The following is a 20,031-nucleotide window of genomic DNA, read 5'->3' as shown; positions in this document are numbered from 1 at the left end:
CAGACCTCCCCCATTACAATCCCTGAGGGATGGAACGTTGCCCTGTTTACACTTGCAGCCCCAGTGCTTACTTTGAACAAGGCCTGGAACAGTTGGCATACAGAAGTATTCGTTCAATGGTGAAGGAATTCCAGTCCGGATCTCTTTCCAGGGCCCCAGAGAAATCTCTGCTGTGGAGGACCTCCGAAATTAGAAGTGGAAAAGAGTCCACCTTCCCCACACCAAGTCTATACCTCAGCTAGCATGACCTCCCCGATTCCAGAATGATCCCTTTGACACCCCTCAGCTGCTTATTGTCTGCAGTTTTACTTTTTTTTTAGAGGAGGAAGCTGGCTAAAAAAGGTTAAGTAACTTGTTCATGGTTGCATAGCTAAGGACTTTGGGTTTGAATCGAAGTTGAAGTTTTTGTTTGTTTGACTGCGTTGGGTCTTCGTTGCTGCCGGCAGGCTTTCTCTAGTTGCGGCGAGCAGGGGCTACTCTTCATTGCAGTGCGCGGGCTTCTCATTGCGCTGGCTTCTCTTGTGGAGCACAGCACGCAGGCTTCAGTAGTTGTGGCGCGTGGGCTCAGTAGTTGTGGCTCATGGGCTCTAGGGTGCACGCAGGCTCAGCAGTTGTGGCGCACGGGCTTAGTTGCTCCGTGGCATGTGGAATCTTCCCGGACCAGGGCTCGAACCCGTGTCCCCTGCATTGGCAGGCGGATTCTTAACCACTGCACCACCAGGGAAGTCCCCAAAGTTGAAATCTGAACCCAGGAAAGCTGTGTCCTCAGTTCTAGTTTCTTCTTCTGTCACTTACTCTTTCTGGCGCTTTGTCGTTAGAAACTTTATAAACATCCCAAACTGACATTTGAAGTCCTCTGCTTCCCTAGTCTCTTGCTGCACGCAGAGGAAGTGATTGGTCTTTAAACAAACTTCTTGGTGTCAGAGCCCTTTTGGAATGTCCTTTTTGCTATCTTCTATGGACCCTCAATTTCTAGTTGCTTTACTTCAGACTTTGTTTCACAGAGAGCTGAGTGAGGCTAGGCACAGAAGTGAGGCCACAGTTTGAAGGTGCACTAGACACCAGTTCTGTTTTGGATGTAGGCAACAGATGCAAATGTGCAGAGAAAGGTAAAGGACTAAGTTCTTAAATTCCTAGAAGGTACTAAGTTTCTATGCAGATGACTATAGGGATTCAGTAGGTCCAGAGATCAGAAAGGTGAAGATTTTTTTTTTCCCCTCTAGAGGAGAGCTCAGACAGGAAATGGTCCACATCATGAAAGTTGGGAAGTGGCAGGACTATGTTGTTGGTTATGACCAAGATCTTTAATACCCAAAAAGATCTGATATAGTTACTATTACACCCCAGCCTGGGTGAACGGAGAAGGGTTCAAAGCACGGTATAGGGGAAGTGCAGGGCCCTCATTCTGGCTTCATGGAATGCAGAAGCCACAGAGCTTCAGTTCTTAACCCGGAACCTGAGCTCCACAGTTGTGTGTGTGTGTGTGTGTGTGTGTGTGTGTGTGTTGTTGAAGTGGATGTCAGAGAGGATTCCAGGTTCTTCAAGGGGTTCCACAGCCCAGAGTCTAAGAAGTCAGTTCTAATCCCATTTCCTTTTAAGATGGGAAAACAAACAAGCTCAACAGTGCAGATTAAGAAGACATGCATTAATGATCTTGTTTCAACCAAGAAACAGTGAGGCAAGATATCGCCTTAAGGACAAATTGGGAATAACAGTACCTACTCCTGTAGAATACTTATCATGTTGTATGGCTTATAGATTCAGGAAATCTTAGTTTCTGTCAGTGGCTGTTTTTTTTGTGACAGGGGCCTTCTACACCTATGAGTTCTGGGCCTAAAACTGAGGCTGAGGCTGCAGCCTCCTAAGACCAGCAGTTACACATGCACTCCCCCACTGTAAGCCTTATCAGATGCTGCTGGTAGAAGGAAGAGAACACTGGGTGGTTGGAAGAAAATTCACAAGCTCTTCTCTTGAAGCCCTGGGCAAGTATTAAACAAAGTATTAAACCAATTCATCTCCTTCACCTATTTTTCTGCTCAAGAAGGAAGAACATAATGCAAGGGCGCTTTCTTCTCCGGGCTCTGCCCCCTCCCCCAGCACCCCCCTGCCCTAGACACCACAGACGTGGACAACAGACTCCCCCTTAAATAGTTGTTTATTGGCAGTAGGCTGAAAATGGTGGAGTTAGCGTACACAGACAACACCAGGCATCAATGTCACGAGGGAGGCAAGAGTGACGGGAAAGAGCAGCCTGGAGCCCCGGTTGAGGCCCCCTCTCTTCAAGAGTGAGTGTGGGAGGGGGCAGGGCCTGGAGTGTTGAGGGGGCAGCCTTAGAACACCTCCGCTTAGTAGGCATGGTTAGAGATGAAGAGGGACTCACTGGCTGCAGCCCCTGCCTTACCACTTGGGGTGTACTTTCCTTGGCAGGCAAGGCTGTTGGCCTAAAAGGGGAGAGAAGCCAGAGTGAGAAGGTTCCTTCTCAGATCCCATCCACCCCAGCACCCTGCCCACCTCCTGCCCCATCTTTACCAGGGCTCGCTTGATGTATTCTTCCTGGGCAGCCTTCAGGTTCTCCTTCTTTCCACCCCAGGCCTTCAGGGCAGAGGCCTGCAGGGCTCGGCCATAAGAGAAGGTCAGGGCCCACGGCTTCAGCAGGTGGCACTTGTTGATGGCGCTGAGGTTGATGGATGCCTCCTCCTCACTCTGGCCTCCAGATAGGAAGGTGATCCCTGTAGAACAAGGGGGTGAAATGGGGGGAGGGGTTGTAGTCAGAGACCCGGGGGACTGGTAGGAGGCCCTAGAAGCTGACCTGGAAATCAGAGCACATGGGCACAAGGTTTATGGGTACAGTTCGTCTACCTCCCAGAGGTCAAGATGAGGGTGTGGGTCTCACCAGGGACAGCGGGGGGCACTGTGCGACGCAGCGCTGTGACAGTTGCCATGGCAATCTCCTCGTGAGAATATTTATGGGTGCAGGCGTGGCCTGGGGTTACCATATTGGGCTTCAGCAAGGTGCCTTCCAGGTAGACGTGGTGGGCACTCAGAGCCTTGTAGACAGCAGCCAGCACCTACAGCAGGGCGGGACCAAAGTGGGGTAGGGTGGAGCAGGGAGGGGGAGGGGGGTCAGCCCCAGGGCCCCCAGCCCAGCTCTCTAGCCCACCTCACTGCCCAGGCAGGCAACCTACCTTCTCGGTCACATACTGACAGCGTTTCAAGTCATGGTCCCCATCAGGGAGGATCTCAGGCTCCACGATGGGCACAATGCCATTCTGTGGGGTGAGGGACAGGGCAGCCGTGAGGCCTCCTAACCCAGAGCCCCACCTACGGCTCTTCACAGCCACTGACCAAGATCTTATCTCCATGACAACAGAGACCCCTGGCTTCACAGCCCTTGGCAGATTGCAGGAGATCAGCCATCTCCCCAGATCCACCTGCACAACCCCTATTCTGCTCTTCTGCTTGCAGAGCCCTCCACGGGCCCAAGCCTGGTGCTTGGTGAGGATCCAGAGCAGTTGCCTTGGGGAAGGTAGGTAGCCTGGCAGATGGGTGGCAGGCTAGCTGACAGGCTGGAATGGAAAGAGGTGGGAAGTGGCCTCTTGGGGACCTACAGGCCCACCTGCTGGCAGATGCTGGCATAACGGGCCAGGACGTTGGCGTTTTCCATGATGGCGAGGGCGGAGGGGGTGTGTTCCCCTATCTTCAGCACACAGCGCCACTTGGCAAAGTCAGCTCCGTCCTTCTTGTACTGGGCACAGCGCTCCGACAGCCCATCCAGCCCTGTAGAGGGGACGGAGGAATCAAAGCATGGCAGAGAAGGGGGAACGTGGCTCCCACACACCCTGGGCACCCAGAGGGGTACCGAGCTGGGTGGGCTGGTCGGTAGGGCCGGGAGCTAAACGGTTCTCACCTTGGGTGGTTGTCTCGCCGTTTGTTCCTGCCAGGGGTACTACACCCTTGTCTACCTGTTGGAGTGGGGCAACAACACAGGACAGGGAAGTGATCTCTAGTGCCATTTTCTCCTCTGTAGCCCCGCCCTGTCCCGGCTTTACTTCATCTCTCAAGTATCTTTCCTGTTTTGCAAATGTTTCACGTAGTCATGTTATCTGATCCTATAGAGCAGGACACACGCAGAGAGCCTGGGCTCCTACCACTTACTAACCCTATGAGCAAAACACTTCATGGCCTTGAGCATCTGGTTTTTCAATTGTATAATAAGCGTAACACCTGCCTCTCACAATTGCAAGGATTAAAAATGCCAAGCAGGTCCCATATGTTTCTAGCTTTTTTACACACGATTTGGAGGTGATCTGGGGCAGACTCCACCCAAGTCTCCAGGCTCCCGACCCGAAGTTCATCCCCCAGCCTGCTACTCTGGATTTCTTTCCCCCAGATCCATCTTACATCTCACACCCTGAGGTCTAGCCCCCTCACCTTGATGCCCACAACACCGCCCTTGGCTTTGATAACTTGCGGGAAGGGACGCCCATCATCTGTCTTCTGGTAGAGCGTCTCATGAAAGAGGATGACGCCCCCAATGCAGGGATTCACGCGGTCATCAGCAGTCAGCAGCAGTTGGCGGTAGAAGCGCCGGTTCTCCTCGGTGTTCTCAGTGCCAATGGACTGCAGTCGCTTGGCAATGCTCCCTGTAGGGAAGCATCACATGGGAATAAGGGGATCAGCCTATCAACCCCAACCTGGGGCCCTCCTCCCACTGTGTTCTGCCCGCACCGGTGGACTCATCTGCAGCCAGGATGCCCTTGCCCGGAGCCACGATCCGGTGAGCGATGTCAGAGAGCTCCTTCTTCTGCTCCGGGGTCAGTGCTGGGTGTTGGTGGGGCATGGTGCCTGTCAGTTCCTGGGCAAGAGACAGACCAGGGAGGGCTAGTTAGCAGGGTCTCCCAACAAGCAAGGCCCCTTGCCTGGAGGTCAGGGCAAAGGTTCCCTACCTCCCCTGCCCCACAACTGGCAGGTCTTGGGGCACTTCCTGTCCCCAGCTCTCCCCTACACCCGACTTCCCTATACTAGGCCTGCCTCCTGTACCTTTCCTAACTCTGTTTGTTGCTGGGTGTTGCCCAGCTGAGGGTGGGGCTGTATACTGGCATCTGGGGTAAAGGGAATAGGCCAGAGCCATGGACAGGCAAGTCACATGGAAGCTGGACCCTCCTGGCTTGCGCTCTGCCATGGGGTCACCTTGCCTGGAAGCAAAACCGAACCAGAGTATTTTAGAATTAGAGGTTGTGCAGAAGGCAGAAGGCCCGACCTCCTCATCTGAAAGGAGCCAGAGAAGGGAAAAGGTCTGTGTTTCAAGCCACACAGCAACCCTAGAGCCAGATCTGAGAGTAGAACCCAGATCTTCTGACTGTTACACGAGTGTTCCTTGCAGTCCACTCGAGATCCCAGGGCTGGCTCAGGCTCCATGGCCTCAAGGACACCCCAAGGTCAGGCTTCTCCCCCCACGGTTGGAGGAGGTTGTTAGAAAAAGGATGTTAGGAAGAAGGCAGGAGGGTCATCAGAAGCCCAGAAAAGGGCCGCAGAGGAAGCCTAGCCCGAGGTGGAGAAAAGGGGTGAGGTCTGTCGTTCTCACTGCTCATACAGGGTGAGAGAACGTGGAGGAGAGGCAAGCGCCCACCCCTTCCCCTGAAAAATGCTCATGTCTGCTCTGCGGCTGCAGCTGTTCCAGGCTCAGAATCAAGGTCACCCGATAAGGAAAAATAGGGAAAGTGTTCATAGGGCATCAGAAGCTGCTGAGGGGTTTCCCCTCCTCGGCGGGGGCACCCGTCTCCCAGGACAGGACCAACCACCCGCTTTCCGGAACCCTGAGGCAGTGTATGAGCTGGCCCCCACCCCTTGCGGCCTCCTAGGATCCCTGCAGAGGCAAAGGGGCCGTAATACTTGCACCAAGAGTCCTAACAAGAAAAGGGGAGGGGGAAATGGCACTTCATTTCGCCCTGCTTCCTTCCTCCCTGCTGTGACTCAGCGCGGAGCGGCCCTTGGACTGCGCAGCAAACCGCGGGAGCTCAAGCTGGAAGAGTTGGGGAGTCTGGGCTACAAGCACAGGTGTGGGTGGTGGTGGAGGAGGGGAGATGCTGGGCCCGGGTGGGGGGCTCCGCGCGGACGCCCGACCCGCCACTACACCTCGGATCCTTCTCCACGACCCTCTCCCTGATCTTCGCACGTGGCGAGGGGCGCTCACCTGGCACAGGAGAGGGGCGGATTGGCAGGGTGCAGCGGTGGAGGGCCGCGGGCTGGCGAGTGGACTGAGAGAGCGAACGCGGCAGTCGTCACCGGGACTCTGGTTCTGCGGCGCGTTCCAAGGGGAACGCAGCCTACTCAGCTCCCGAGGGGGGCGCGCGGGGGCGGGCAGGCAGGAGGCGGTGCCGCGCCTTATAAAGGCACCGCTCCACCCTCCGAGGGGTTTTTCCCTTTGCCGGGGGCCGGAGGCGCCCCGGCGTCCAATTGCAGGCGAGGGACTGTGCGAGAGTCCGCCCCCCGAAAGGCGAAGCCCGGAGGCGGCGCTTGGGCGAGGACCGTGCGGCGAGAACACGATCCCTTCCCCCACCCCGTCCCCCTCGGACGTGACTCGGGCCACATCCCGCGGGTCGCGGGGGCCTTCCCCTCCCTCTCCCTTCTCCTCCCCCAGCCCCCCTGCTTTGCGTGCTTTGGGGCGCTGTTACTCAGCCGATTTGGGGCACCGGCAGAGATGGGGATGGGGTCGGGTCGGGTCGGGGAAAAGCGGGTGGCAGAGCCCGAGAAGACTGAGGCTCAGCTTCCCCCGCCGCGGGCCCAGTCCAGCGGCCCGCGGCAGCCCCAGCTTCCGGCTGCGCTGAGGCAGCGTGCGTCGCGTTGTAACCGAATCCAGAGGTCAAGCGACTGCGAGCCCCGGCGGAAGAGAGGGCGGCGAGGGCACGCACGGGGAGCGCGAGGAGACGGCGGGGACTGGCAAGGGGCGGAGGCGAGGCGGCAGCGGTTCCGGGTGTTCCGCGGGGAGAGTGCCTCCGCCGCATCTGCGCCCCATTCCGGCGGGTCTGGCTCCCGGGACCGGGAGGGCGTACGCGCCCGCCGCCCGGGCCGACCCCCGAAAGCCAGACCCAGCGGAAACCCGCCGGCTACCGCTCTGCCCAAGCAAGTCTGGGGATGCGGGGCCAGAGTCCCTGCGAAACTTCTCCCTGGCACTGACTTTCTTCTCCAAAATAAAATCCGTCCCCCAGCTGTCAGCCTCCCAGATATTCTTCTAGCCTCCCCATCCTACCCGCCAGGTCTCCCCTCTTAACCCTCTTAATCCCGACGCCTCCAGCCCAGCCCCACCCCCGCTCCGTCCTGCTGGTGCCCACCTGCGAGGAGGAGGCCGAAGGAGCGGGCAGAGCCTGGTCAGCAGCGAGTGAGTCAGGCCACACCCGGGCTGGGTTATAAGGCTGCTCCTGCCCTACCCCCAACCAATGTCCCCGACCTTCTCCGGTGACCCTTGCCCTTCCCTCGCCACAGATCCCCTGGTAGGGGATCTATATTTAGGGAAACCTGAAGCTCCTGACATTCATGCCAGCTGGGGGCCTAAAGTGAAGGATGGGAAGGAAGCTGTGGGCCTGCCTCTTTGGGGGTGGGGGGAGGGTCCCCTGCCCACTCACCAGTACTTAAGAGGAAATTTCTTCCTTGGAAATCCAGACTGAGGCCCTCAAAAGGTTGTCAAGAGAAATCTTTGGACAGGGATCTGTGGGGAGGGAAGGAGGGTAGGGGACTCAGATCCACGGCCTTCCCTGCCTCCTCCTCTGCTCCCCTGACTCCGGGCCTCTCTCTGGCTGCTGTGATTCTCTGGAGCCTGTTTCTTTAGAGGGAGAGCACATGCAGGCACTACACTCACACCTCAGAATAACCAAGAGTCCATGGACAGGGTGTGCCTGGGGTACCCCTACACCCTGATACTCAAGGCCCAAGTTTGTCCCATAATGCTCACTGTGGTGAGCAGTGTCCCCCACCCTCACCTTCAAATATGATCATTTACTTGGGGAGGGGGAGAGGAGGGCAGGGGCACCTGCCAGAGCACCAGCCACTCTCTCTTCTGGCCCTCCAAAGGGGCTGCCATCCAGCTGGCGGAGGGCTCCTTGAGTCCCACTCTGCAGGGAGCCAGGCTCTCCACTGCTGGTTCCCAGGCTGGTGAGCTGGGTAGGCCATTTGTGGTTCCAATAGCCTGGAGAAAGGTGTCCTGAGGCCCCTCAGGGAACAGGGCATGTGGGCCCTGGGAGCTGGCCGCTCCCCAAAGGGCAGGGACCCTGGGTCTTGTCATCGGAGCTTGATCTCAAAGCAGAGACAGTTGAGGCTCTGGCAGTCAGGAAGCTGGCACGCACAGGCACAGTCACAGAGCGGGCAGCAGCGAGGGCAGTGAGGGGCCCAATCCTGAGGGAGAGGAGAATGGGGTGAGGGAGTTGAGCAGGAGGAAGGGGGACCAGAGCCTGAAGCTGTCTCCTTCTCAGGGGAGAAGGGAACAGAGTGGCCTGGAAAGTCCCATTTGCCCAGTGGATCAGAGGGTACCAGCCACCATTCTTGGGAACAAGTCAATTCTTTGTGCTGTTGAGAAATCAGCAAGGAGGCAATGTTCCTAACAACTGGGTTCAGGAGCTGGAAGAAATCATTCGGTGGGGGGGGGGGGGGGTGGTCCTTTCTTTCTTCCCATCTTATGGATGAGGAGACTGAGGACCAGAGGTCAACTGGACCCACGCTTAGGTCACAATGTTCAGCTCAGAGATGGTTCTCCTATATCACGCAATTGAAAGTCATTAGACTGGGAACACACACAGTCTATGATGAAAACCACTTGTTGGTTTTGTGGATTTCTTCCTTGGCCTGAGACCAAGCTGGATCTCATTCATCCTCTATTTCTGAGCACCTACTCTGTGCCAGGCACAGACTATGTTCATGAATGATTTTTAAAATCTAGTTTTCCTTAAAAATGGTAATTTGCAGATTTAATTTTTTAATGTTTAAAAGGAGTTACATCTCTTTTATTTATCAGAACCTTGAGGAGAGGGCCTCTTTACAAAAGAGGAAATGGAGGTTCAGAGAGGGGAGTGATCGTGCAAATACAACGAAGGAATGGGGCTGGGATGGGTCTGGGCCTGCCTGCTTCCAGTCCTGAGATCCCCCTTGACCAACTGCTTCCCAGGGCCATGAATAGCAGCTTCTTTCAGGGTCTGCTAAGGCAGGGACAGTTCATCTCCTGTCTCCACTGAGCTACCAGGGGACTCAGGCTCAGCAGGTGTCTGAGATACAGATGAATGTTGAATGAATGAATCAATCAAAGCATATCATTTTTCCCTCTTTAGGCAAAGAAGAAAGTAGAGGGCTTCTCAGCTCCTAGGGGAGACAGAAGGTCTGCCTCTTGGGGAATAGGAACAGCAAGTCCTTAGAGACAGGAAGGGAGAACCGGTCCACTACGACCCACTCCTCTTCTGCCCTGGGACACGGATGATCTGTCACCGCTGCAGGCAGGGACTGGAGTCAGGCCAAGTGGCTGGAATAGGACCCACCCAGGATGTGTGACAAGGTTGGCTCCTTGAGGCCTGAGGCAGAGTTAGTGACAGTCACAGTTGCACAGCTCAATCAGACACCGGGCCAAGCCAGGAATAGGGGAATGACCTTTAGAAGAGCTGAGGTTTCGGGGTGCGGTGTCCGATGACTGGTGAGATCAGATATCACCAGGGGCTCCGGTGAGGGGAGGGCATCTGTTCCTGCTAAAAGAATTGTCTCTCTAGAAAGAGGTAGAAGTATATCATGGTGGAGGGGAGAGAGCGAGGTGGCTTCCTTGTATTTGATGGGGGTGTGGTTTGGGGTGTCTCTGGGGAGTCCCACTCTGGGCTGAAGTCAACTCTGCGGGTTTCTGGAGGACCGCACCGTCATTCTGTGCGCAGAATTGGGGGCTGAGAGAGGTCCCACTGCTCTCGCTTCAGAGAAGAGGGTATTAAAAGCATTTCTTGGCTCTGCCCCCTGGAAGGGTTTGGCTCTAGTCGTTAATAACTAGCTAATGGATATCTCGACTCTCACAGGCAGCCTTGTGGCTTCTGGAAGGAATCTGCTTTTTAAGTACATTAAACAAGGGCTCCACATGACTGTTAACCCCCATGCTTCTCTAGGCCCGTAGTTTTTCACTCTGATTTCTTTCACTTTGAGGTTGTGAAGGCCAGCCATCGTTACTGTTTGGAGCTCAGGGTTTGAATCTAATTCAGGCCCAGGTATGGCTAATTCATGATTTGCACCTCAGTTTCCTCATCTCTGAAATATATTTTAAATATAACACCTACTTCACAGGGTCACTGTGGGGAGTCAGTGGAAGGCACGAAGCCCGGTGCCTGGTAGGGAGGGAGCTCTCAGCAAAAGGGAGCTCTTCTGTCACAGCGCTTTTCCCTTAGCAGTAGCTCTTAACCCTGGTGGTATGTGTCAGTCGTGTAAGAACTTGTTAAAGATTTGCAAATTCCGATCCCATTCCAGATCTACTGGGCATGGGGCCTGGATGCCTGGCTTTCCATTTACGCCTCCTCCCAGCTTCTGATCACACAAGGGGCTGAGAAGCAACCACTGCCCTGGATTGCATCATTTCTCACCCTCGATTCAGAATGTGAGGCAATTTCTCACATTGCCTACTTATTTCTCTCTGTCCTTCGTGGGAATGTAAGCCCCGTGGCCGTGTCTACCTTGTTTCCACTGCACCCCCAAGGCTCAGCACAGTGCCTCAACAGTGACTCCATAAATCTTCCGTAAGTGAATAAATAAATGAATGAATGAATTAGGTCCTCACGACATACCTGTGAAAGAAGTAACATAGGCAGGTTTCTCCCTGAGAGAAAGAGAAACCTGGGTTTGTGTCTCCACCCAGGCTTTAGGCCTCTGTAAGCCTCAGTTTCTACAGCTGGGAAGGAGCCAAGAGCTTTGGAATATTTGTCGTGGCTATTGTTACTGTAAGGAAACTGAAGAACACAGAGGCCTTACTGTGGTTTGTGGAAAGATAGCTCAAGGAGAGAATGACCATTCGTCATTCTAGAATCCTTCCTGGCTCCGGCAGAAGCCGGGTAGGATCAGGACCTGAGGTCTCCAGCTTGGACGCCCTGCAGCCCTGGAGGGGGCAGTGGGAGGGGCCAGTCCCTCCTGACAGCGCACCTCACTCTCAAGGAGGAAGAGAGGCCTCTGACTCTTCCCTCCCCGCGGACACAAGGCGAAGGGAGTGGTGTCCCCAGGACAGGGGGCCAGAAATCATTGTGCAATTGAGCATTTCTTATAGGAGGTTTGAGGACCCAGGGTCTTCTCCTTTTTCCCCTTTGTCCCCCCTAGCCCCAGCCCTGGGCCCCGTCTCCGGGCTACCCCTGGGAAACCAGATGCAGATTATCTGAAAGAGGAGAACTCCTTGGCCCATAATTTATTTTGAAACTCAAAACATCTTGCAGGGATTTGCAACTGCAGTCTGCCCGAGTTATGAATTTGCTTGGTCTTTTCCCCTCACTTTTCCCTCCCCAGGGAAGGTCCCCACTTCAAGGGCAGGAGCTTTGCTGTCTACATGTCTGAGCCCAAAATAATCAGAGCCTAGGAAGGTGGTCAATTACACTTAACATCTTTAAAGCCACAAATGCAAAAATGGCCTGTCCTCTGTGAGCCAGGCTTCTCCCTGAGGGTTCTGTTTCAACACATGATGGAGCAATTTGCTGTGCAAGACTCTACTGTGGAATTCTGGAAAAGTGACTAAATTTCCCTGGGCCAATTTATTCCCCTGCAAAAGGAGGATAAAAACATGGATAGGTGGCCAAGGTGTGATGTCATGTTAAAAAGGGCAAGTGGCAGATGTGAGGAAATAGTCTGTGTGGTATATGTGGTATGACTACATTTTTACCAATAGTAAAATACAACAGTGATAGTACTGTATGTGTATTAGTATATGAGGGACACACACCAATGTAGCAACCTTGGTTAGAGAGCTAGTTTATAAAGTGACTTGTACTTTCTATGTATTTCTACATGCACACTTTGTAATTTAAAAAAATACATATAGATAGGTTTTTTAAAATATCCAGCTCTTGGGGTTGTTAATAAAGTAGCACAGTATCTAGAACATCGTATTTACTCTGCAAACAGAAGGAGCTCTGTGAGGGGCTGTCTTTTCTTTTAACTACCACTTTCAGAAGTAGAAATGTGCCCTACATGTTATACACATTACCTTTCTCCAACTGCTGCCCTATTTTCCTTTCTCCAAGTAGCTTTCATTACCAGAAAATATCTGATATGTTGCTTTTGGCTGTCTCCACCTGACCCAGTACCTGGAACTGTGCCTGGCCTAGAATAGGTACTCAGTAATAAATTTTGTTGAACCAAAAAATGAATGCACAGAGAGTATCGAGATCAGAACTCAGGGGCCAGGGGCCAGGAAGAGAACTCACAGATTCGGCGGGCTGGGGGCAGCAGGCATCCAGGTAGTGGGCTGGGCTGGGCAGAGGGAAGTCACAGGCTTCTGCACAGGTCCAGCAACAGTCTTGGGGCCTGGAGGCGCCTTGCTTCCTGCAGGGGGAGCTGCAGTCTGTGCAGCAGCCCTGGGCCTAAGAGAAGGCAGGGCTCAAGATCTGGCCCAGGCGGCAGGTAGGGAGGGACAGCCAAGACTCAGTTTTGCGGAGAGGGGCAGGAGAAGGTTCAGCTGAGGACGAGAAGAGGATCTCCTGGTCCCACGAAAGGGACAGATGCGGGGACTAAATGGCAAAGGTGTCTCAGGGTAAGGGCCTACGAATGAGGGGAAAAATTGACCAGGTTCCTCCTCCCCCAGGCCCACCCTTCAGCCCCCACCAGGCCCCTCACCAGCAGGCAGTGCCTCGTCAGCAGCACTAGGCCCAGCAGCAACAAATAGATGCCCACAGCGAGGACGACAATGGCAGGGATGGGGAGCAGCAGGGAGGGGCTGCTGACGGGAGCCGGGGTTGGATTCCACGGGCTAGAGGAGGCCTGGATAGCACAGGAGGAAGGGGTGATGAGGAGATGTGGAGGGGCTGCAGGGACACAGAAATACCAGGAGGGACACGGGAGGTGGCTGGGAAAAGGGGAGGAACAGCCACCAGGTGGTGAGGAGAGAGTCAACAGGACTACATTGTCTTGTCCCCAAACCTGCCTTTTCTCTTGTCATCCCCATTTCAGCACCATCGAGGACCTGTTGGTCATTCTAGACTTTTCCAAGATTTATTGCTTTTGCTTTCAGAATGCCTCTCCAAACAGATCTATTGTCTCTGCTTCCACTGCGTTACTTTACCATCCCTCAGCCCACAGTACTGGCCTCTAACTGTCTTGCAACCTGCAGTTGTGCCCCTTTCCACACCAGCTGTCCTGCATATCCTTCCCTCCCTTGCGGTCCATCAATGGCTCCCACCGACTCAGTCCAAACTTCTTATCTCAGCGACAAAGGCCTCAATCTGGCCCTGCCTACCTCTCCCTCTCCCCCATTACACTCCAGCCATACTGAAGTCCTAGCAGTTCCCCAAATGCCCTGGCCTCTCTCTCACGCCCACGTCTCTGCCCATGCTGTTCCTTCTGCCTGGGATGCCTTTTCTTCTCTGTTGCTTGGCTAGCTCCTCATCTTGCCAGAGTGGGATGTGCCCTTCCATGGGAAGGCCGTCCCTGCAACTCTCTTTCTGTCTCACAGCTCTTGTCCTGAGCTGGAAGGGTCTATGTTGGGTAAAGAGTCCCCTCTCCAGTCCAGGCTCCAAGGCAGGCAAAGTCAGGGTGAGTGGAGGGAGCTGGGGGGGCCGCTCCAGAGAGGGGTAGGACTCACGTCCATTGGGCAGGACAGCGCCGGTCAGTCCAGGAGCTGCAGAGGAGAGAAAGTCCTGGGCCTCAGACACTGAGAGGGGCCATTGGGCTGGGATGCCCATTCTCCTCCTCCCATTTCCCGTTTGGGGAAACTGAGGCCCAACGACGGTCCCTGGTCCGGACAGCGAGGATGGGGGTTCGGGGGTTCGGGGATTCGGGGCAGCGCCTCGTTCGAAGGCCCCAGCCCAACCCTGGCCACACCCTACCGTTGTCCCCAAACGGGCTCCCTCCATCGACCTATCCCCATCACCTGCGCCCTCGGGGCCGCGGGCAGTTTACGGATTCCGCGCCTTGCTTGCTCCAATCGGCCGCAGCTGCTGCACCGCCCAGAAGCCTCCCGCTGCTTCTCGCCGTTGTCAAGGGGATCAGAGCGCCGCTACTACGGCGGCCGCCCAGACCCAAAACTCTTCTACGCGCCTCGCTTCCCTTTTCCCGTCTGTGGACGCCCGCTCTTCTTTTCAGTCCCTGTCCGCTAGGTTTTCCGGCAGTTACCGAGTAGAAATGGCGAGAGTTCCCGCCGCTACCCGCCTGGCTCGGATCCTCATCGTGTGCTAGGTCCTGCGGCGCTGCAGAAGCAAGACTGAACCCCCGGGCTACACCGCCAACTGGCTGTGTGACTTCGGCCAAGTCACTGCGCCTCACTGAGTCCATTTTCCCCTCTGTAAAACGGGGAAACGCCTGCCTCCCAGGGATATTGTAAAACTCAGAGCCACTTCTTAATTGTATAGAATTATCCTCAATAATTTTTCAACCTGACCCCCCACTCATTTTTATTGACAGTGCCCAAATTTAAGAGCCATCATCTGGTCTCTTCAACCTTCACATCATTATCAAAGTGATTTCCTCCCACCCACGTCAGATCTTGTGCCTTTTCTTTTCTTTTTTTTAAAATAAATTTATTTATTTTATTTATTTATTTTTGGCTGCATTGGGTCTTCGTTGCTGCGCGTGGGCTTCCTCTGGTTGCAGTGAGCGGGGGCTACTCTTCGTTGCGCTGCGCGGGCTTCTCATTGCGGTGGCTTCTCTTGTTGTGGAGCACGGGCTCTAGGCACGCAGGCTTCAGTAGTTGTGGCACCCAGGCTCAGTAGTTGTGGCTAGTGGGCTCTAGAGCGCAGGCTCAGTAGTTGTGGTGCACGGGCTTAGTTGCTCCGCGGCATGTGGGTTCTTCCCGGACCAGAGCTCGAACCTGTGTCCCCTGCATTGGCAGGCGGATTATTATTATTATTATTTTGAATTTTATTTTATTTATTTTTTTATACAGCAGGTTCTTATCAGTCATCAATTTTATACACATCAGTGTATACATGTCAATCCCAATCGCCCAATTCAGCACACCACCATCCCCACCCCACCCCCGCGGCTTTCCCCCCTTGGTGTCCATACGTTTGTTCTCTACATCTGTGTCTCAACTTCTGCCCTGCAAACTGGTTCATCTGTACCATTTTTCTAGGTTCCACATACGTGCGTTAATATACGATATTTGTTTTTCTCTTTCTGACTTACTTCACTCTGTATGACGGTCTCTAGATCCATCCACGTCTCAACAAATGACTCAATTTCGTTCCTTTCTATGGCTGAGTAATATTCCATTGTATATATGTACCACATCTTTATCCATTCATCTGTCGATGGGCATTTAGCCTGCTTCCATGACCTGGCTATTGTAAATAGTGCTGCAATGAACATTGGGGTGCATGTGTCTTTTTGAATTATGGTTTTCTCTGGTTATATGCCCAGTAGTGGGATTGCTGGATCATATGGTAATTCTATTTTTAGTTTTTTAAGGAACCTCCATACTGTTCTCCATAGTGGCTGTATCAATTTACATTCCCACCGACAGTGCAAGAGGGTTCCCTCTTCTCCACACCCTCTCCAGCATTTGTTGTTTGTAGATTTTCTGATGATGCCCATTCTAACTGGTGTGAGGTGATACCTCATTGTAGTTTTGATTTGCATTTCTCTAATAATTAGTGATATTGAGCAGCTTTTCATGTGCTTCTTGGCCATCTGTATGTCTTCTTTGGAGAAATGTCTATTTAGGTTTTCTGCCCATTTTTGGATTGGGTTGTTTGTTTCTTTACTATTGAGCTGCATGAGCTGTTTATATATTTTGGAGATTAATCCTTTGTCCATTGATTCGTTTGCAAATATTTTCTCCCATTCTGAGGGTTGTCTTTTCGTCTTGTTTATGGTTTCCTTTGCTGTGCAAAAGCTTTTAAGTTTCATTAGGTCCCATTTGTTTATTTTTGTTTTTATTTCCATTACTCTAGGAGGTGGATCAAAAAAGATCTTGCTGCGATTTACGTCAAAGAGTGTTCTTCCTATGTTTTCCTCTAAGAATTTTATAGTGTCTGGTCTTACATTTAGGTCTCAAATCCATTTTGAGTTTATTTTTGTGTATGGTGTTAGGGAATGTTCTAATTTCATTCTTTTACATGTAGCTGTCCAGTTTTCCCAGCACCACTTATTGAAGAGGCTGTCTTTTCTCCATTGTATATCCTTGCCTCCTTTGTCATAGAGTAGTTGACCATAGGCGCATGGGTTTATCTCTGGGCTTTCTATCTTGTTCCATTGATCTATATTTCTGTTTTTGTGCCAGTACCATATTGTCTTGATTACTGTAGCTTTGTAGTATAGTCTGAAGTCAGGGAGTCTGATTCCTCCAGCTCCGTTTTTTTCTGTCAAGACTGCTTTGGCTATTTGGGGTCTTTTGTGTCTCCATACAAATTTTAAGATTTTTTTGTTCTAGTTCCGTAAAAAATGCCACTGGTAATTTGATAGGGATTGCATTGAATCTGTAGATTGCTTTGGGTAGTATAGTCATTTTCACAATATTAATTCTTCCAATCCAAGAACGTGGTGTATCTCTCCATCTGTTGGTATCATCTTTAATTTCTTTCATCAGTGTCTTATAGTTTTCTGCATACAGTTCTCTTGTCTCCCTAGGTAGGTTTATTCCTAGGTATTTTATTCTTTTTTGTTGCAATGGTAAATGGGAGTGTTTCCTTTATTTCTCTTTCCGAGCTTTTGTTGTTAGTGTATAGGAATGCAAGAGATTTCTGTGCATTAATTTTGTATCCTGAAACTTTACCAAATTCATTGATTAGCTCTAGTAGTTTTCTGGTGGCATTTTTAGGATTCTCTATGTATAGTATCATGTCATCTGCAAACAGTGACAGTTTTACTTCTTCTTTTCCAATTTGTATTCCTTTTATTTCTTTTTCTTCTCTGATTGCCGTGGCTAGGACTTCCAAAACTATGTTGAATAATAATGGTGAGAGTGGACATCCTTGTCTCGTTCCTGATCTTAGAGGAAATGCTTTCAGTTTTTCACCATTGAGAATGATGTTTGCTGTGGGTTTGTTGTATATGGCCTTTATTATGTTGAGGTAGCTTCCCTCTATGCCCACTTTCTGGAGAGTTTTTATCATAAATGGGTGTTGAATTTTGTCAAAAGCTTTTTCTGCATCTATTGAAATGATCATATGGTTTTTATTCTTCAGTTTGTTAATATGGTGTATCACATTGATTGATTTGCATACATTGAAGAATCCTTGCATCCCTGGGATAAATCCCACTTGATCATGGTGTATGATCCTTTTAATGTGTTGTTGGATTCTGTCTGCTAGTATTTTGTTGAGGATTTTTGCATCTATGTTCATCAGTGATATTGGTCTGTAATTTTCTTTTTTTGTAGTATCTTTGTCTGGTTTTGGTATCAGGGTGATGGTGGCCTCATAGAATGAGTTTGGGAGTGTTCCTTCCTCTGCAGTTTTTTGGAAGAGTTTGAGAAGGATGGGCAGGCGGATTCTTAACTACTGCGCCACCAGGGAAGCCCAGATCTCGTGCCCTTTCAATTTTTCACCCCCCGCAAAGGGCTCCCCGCTGACTCCAGGATAAAGCCCAAATGCTTTAGTTGACTGTCCACACCATCCACCCCGGGCCTATCTTCGGTTTATTCATTCACAATGTATCCCACAGCGTGTCAAGCATTGCTCTAGGCTCTGGGACTCTAGCAGAGACTAAGGCAGACAAATTTCCTGCCCTCGTGTTGCTTATATTCCACTGGGGGAAGAGGATCAGATAATATGTAAACAGATAAGATCCTTTTGTGCCCCGTCAGCTCATTCAAGTTTCCACCGTAGGATCTGTTCAAGGTTCCTGAACCAGTGCATAGGGTTTCACAGCTGCTGTTCCCTCTGCGTAGAACACCCTTCCCCTATCTCTCCCCACTGCCTCCACCCCAACTAACACCTTCCTCATCCTTTGAGCCACTGCTCAGTTTTGCCTCAGGGTGGTATTCCTGCCTGCCTTAGGCAGAGGTGACTGCTTTGGGCACCATATACATACAGCTGTTCTAGCACTTCTCACAAGGTAGTTAAATTCTCCATTTCACTGCCTGGCTCCCCAGTTAGACCACAAGTGCCTGGGTCTAAATCGTCTCCATATCCCAAGCCCTAGCAGTTAGCCTGGCCTTGAGGGGGCCTCCACTGAGTACTTACTGATTCTATGAATGAATAGAATCCAACCAATGAAGTAATGTTATCCAGATGCCCTGGTTCCCTTGGCTCTTAAGGCACTCCGACCTCCCACTTTCATTCCTGACCTGTTTGGTTCTCCACACCCATGCTTGTACACACGATTGTGCACACGCACGCACACACACGCACACTCAAGTAAGCACACCTCCCCCACAGATGCCTCAGACTTCATCCATGACTTCTGCATTCTGGCATGTTCCCCTGAAAGCAGCACTGTACACCTGCTTCTGTCCACATTCTCCACCCCGATGTACCTTGCCACAGCTGCTTCCCCAGGGATTTTCTGCACCGTGAGGCAGCCACAGAAACTGCCAAGGTCTGTGTCCCTGGTTCCCAAATCTCTCCTCTCCCCTTCAGCCACACTGAGAGGGTCCCAGCCACATTCTCTGCCACCCCAGCCCTCTCAGAGGGGGCTTCAAGCCCAGAAAACAGGAGTCTAGCTGTCCCCAGTGACACCTCTGTTGAGTCTAAGTCTGGGTCAGACTGCCTGCTTAGGGCTGTCCTGTTGTCTGCCCCTATCGTCGCAGAATCCTGAGACCCAAGATGACACCAGTTCCCACCTCAGCCCCAGGAAAGGCTTCAAGTGACACACAGCCCCTCCCTCTCTTCAGCTCCTGCCAACGGAGAGACATCAGCCTTGGCAAGACCTCTGGACACGTCCAGGGCCTGCAGTGGCCAGACTCACCACGGGTGGTATTCTGTTCCTGCCACGGGTGCATACATTATGCAGGAGGGTGGACAGGGCACCAGGTCTGCTCACTGCAAGGCAAGCCAGTAGGAGGGGTGATGTATGCGCCCCACTTTGCCAGGGCCCCACTTCTACCCACATCACACCATTTGTTGGAGGCAGGGAGAAACTGACTTCACAATAGCTGAATAGCCATAAGATCTCCCTTTTTCTAAAGTTCAAAGCTGGCGATGTCAGATATTCTCACCTGTAGTTTTACACTGCCCCTGGGAAAGAGAGTAAAAGATGATGTCCTAATCGTCATGGGGTGGGTGGGAGGCCTGAGACCAGAGAAAATCAAGAAGATGAAAGACACCTCTGCAGACCTGGGCTTGGATGTGGGAAGGGAACCTGGCAGTTCTGATTTTGATCCGATACTTTCAACCCCCTCCCATGGACATCAGATAATATTGCCTCCCAGAGACAATGAGGGGTTCACCAGCCTCCTTATTATGAAAATGACAGGCCTAGGCTTAGATAATTACTTCTTATCCCTGGGGGAATAAGAAGCTGAGCTGAGATGAGCATCAGTAGAAGCCTCTTCACCGACTTTACCTTTTTTTTTTTTTAACATCTTTATTGGAGTATAATTGCTCTACAATGTTGTGTTAGTTTCTGCTTTATAACAAAGTAAATTAGCTATACATATACATATATCCCCATATCTCCTCCCTCTTGCGTCTGCCTCCCACCCTCCCTATCCCACCCCTCTAGTTGGTCACAAAGCACCGAGCTGATCTCCCTGTCCCATGCAGCTGCTTTCCACTAGCTATCTATTTTACATTTGGTAGTGTATATATGTCCATGCCACTCTCTCACTTAGTCCCAGCTTCCCCTTCCCCCTCCCTGTGTCCTCAAGTCCATTCTCTACATCTGCGTCTTTATTCCTGTCCTGCCCCTAGGTTCTTCAGAACCTTTTTTTTTTTTTTTTTTTTTGGATTC

General features: G+C 52.0%; 3 protein-coding genes across 11 annotated transcripts in view; 1 reads left to right on the top strand and 2 right to left on the bottom strand.

Annotated features, from left to right (window-relative positions):
* Positions 1-2,137: 2,137 nt before the first annotated feature.
* Positions 2,138-7,485, bottom strand: ALDOA (aldolase, fructose-bisphosphate A). Of its 2 annotated transcripts, none has more exons than XM_007186373.3 (9): positions 7,332-7,485; positions 4,729-4,855; positions 4,432-4,643; positions 3,908-3,962; positions 3,617-3,777; positions 3,186-3,269; positions 2,894-3,068; positions 2,530-2,729; positions 2,138-2,441 (listed from the first exon to the last, which is right to left on the bottom strand). In XM_007186373.3, the coding sequence occupies exons 2-9, from the start codon at positions 4,838-4,840 to the stop codon at positions 2,346-2,348; spliced, it is 1,095 nt and encodes a 364-aa protein (XP_007186435.1). In that variant the 5' UTR covers positions 4,841-4,855; positions 7,332-7,485; the 3' UTR covers positions 2,138-2,345. The 2 variants fall into 2 exon arrangements, with proteins under 2 accessions (XP_007186435.1, XP_007186436.1); XM_007186374.2 differs by lacking the exon at positions 7,332-7,485 and adding an exon at positions 6,194-6,340.
* Positions 7,486-7,621: 136 nt separating this feature from the next.
* On the bottom strand, positions 7,622-14,482 carry LOC114238457 (keratin-associated protein 10-10). Of its 8 annotated transcripts, none has more exons than XM_057529328.1 (6): positions 14,028-14,482; positions 13,784-13,819; positions 12,820-12,963; positions 12,411-12,566; positions 7,977-8,388; positions 7,622-7,705 (listed from the first exon to the last, which is right to left on the bottom strand). In XM_057529328.1, exons 2-5 carry the CDS (start codon positions 13,787-13,789, stop codon positions 8,275-8,277), a joined length of 420 nt encoding a protein of 139 aa, XP_057385311.1. In that variant the 5' UTR covers positions 13,790-13,819; positions 14,028-14,482; the 3' UTR covers positions 7,622-7,705; positions 7,977-8,274. The 8 variants fall into 8 exon arrangements, with proteins under 8 accessions (XP_057385311.1, XP_028023453.1, XP_028023454.1 ...); XM_028167652.2 differs by having other exon boundaries at positions 14,072-14,481; XM_028167653.2 differs by having other exon boundaries at positions 7,997-8,388; positions 14,072-14,481.
* Positions 12,644-20,031, top strand: part of TLCD3B (TLC domain containing 3B) — a 24,916-nt gene continuing 17,528 nt past the window's right edge. The window contains exon 1 of the mRNA XM_057529323.1: positions 12,644-12,736. The gene's annotated coding sequence lies outside the window, so the exon portion shown is untranslated. The remainder of the gene's footprint in view (positions 12,737-20,031) is intronic.

This window comes from Balaenoptera acutorostrata, chromosome 15 (genome assembly GCF_949987535.1).
Source record: "Balaenoptera acutorostrata chromosome 15, mBalAcu1.1, whole genome shotgun sequence".
NCBI classification, from domain to species: domain Eukaryota; kingdom Metazoa; phylum Chordata; class Mammalia; order Artiodactyla; family Balaenopteridae; genus Balaenoptera; species Balaenoptera acutorostrata.
This window is presented reverse-complemented; position numbering and strand designations above follow the sequence as displayed.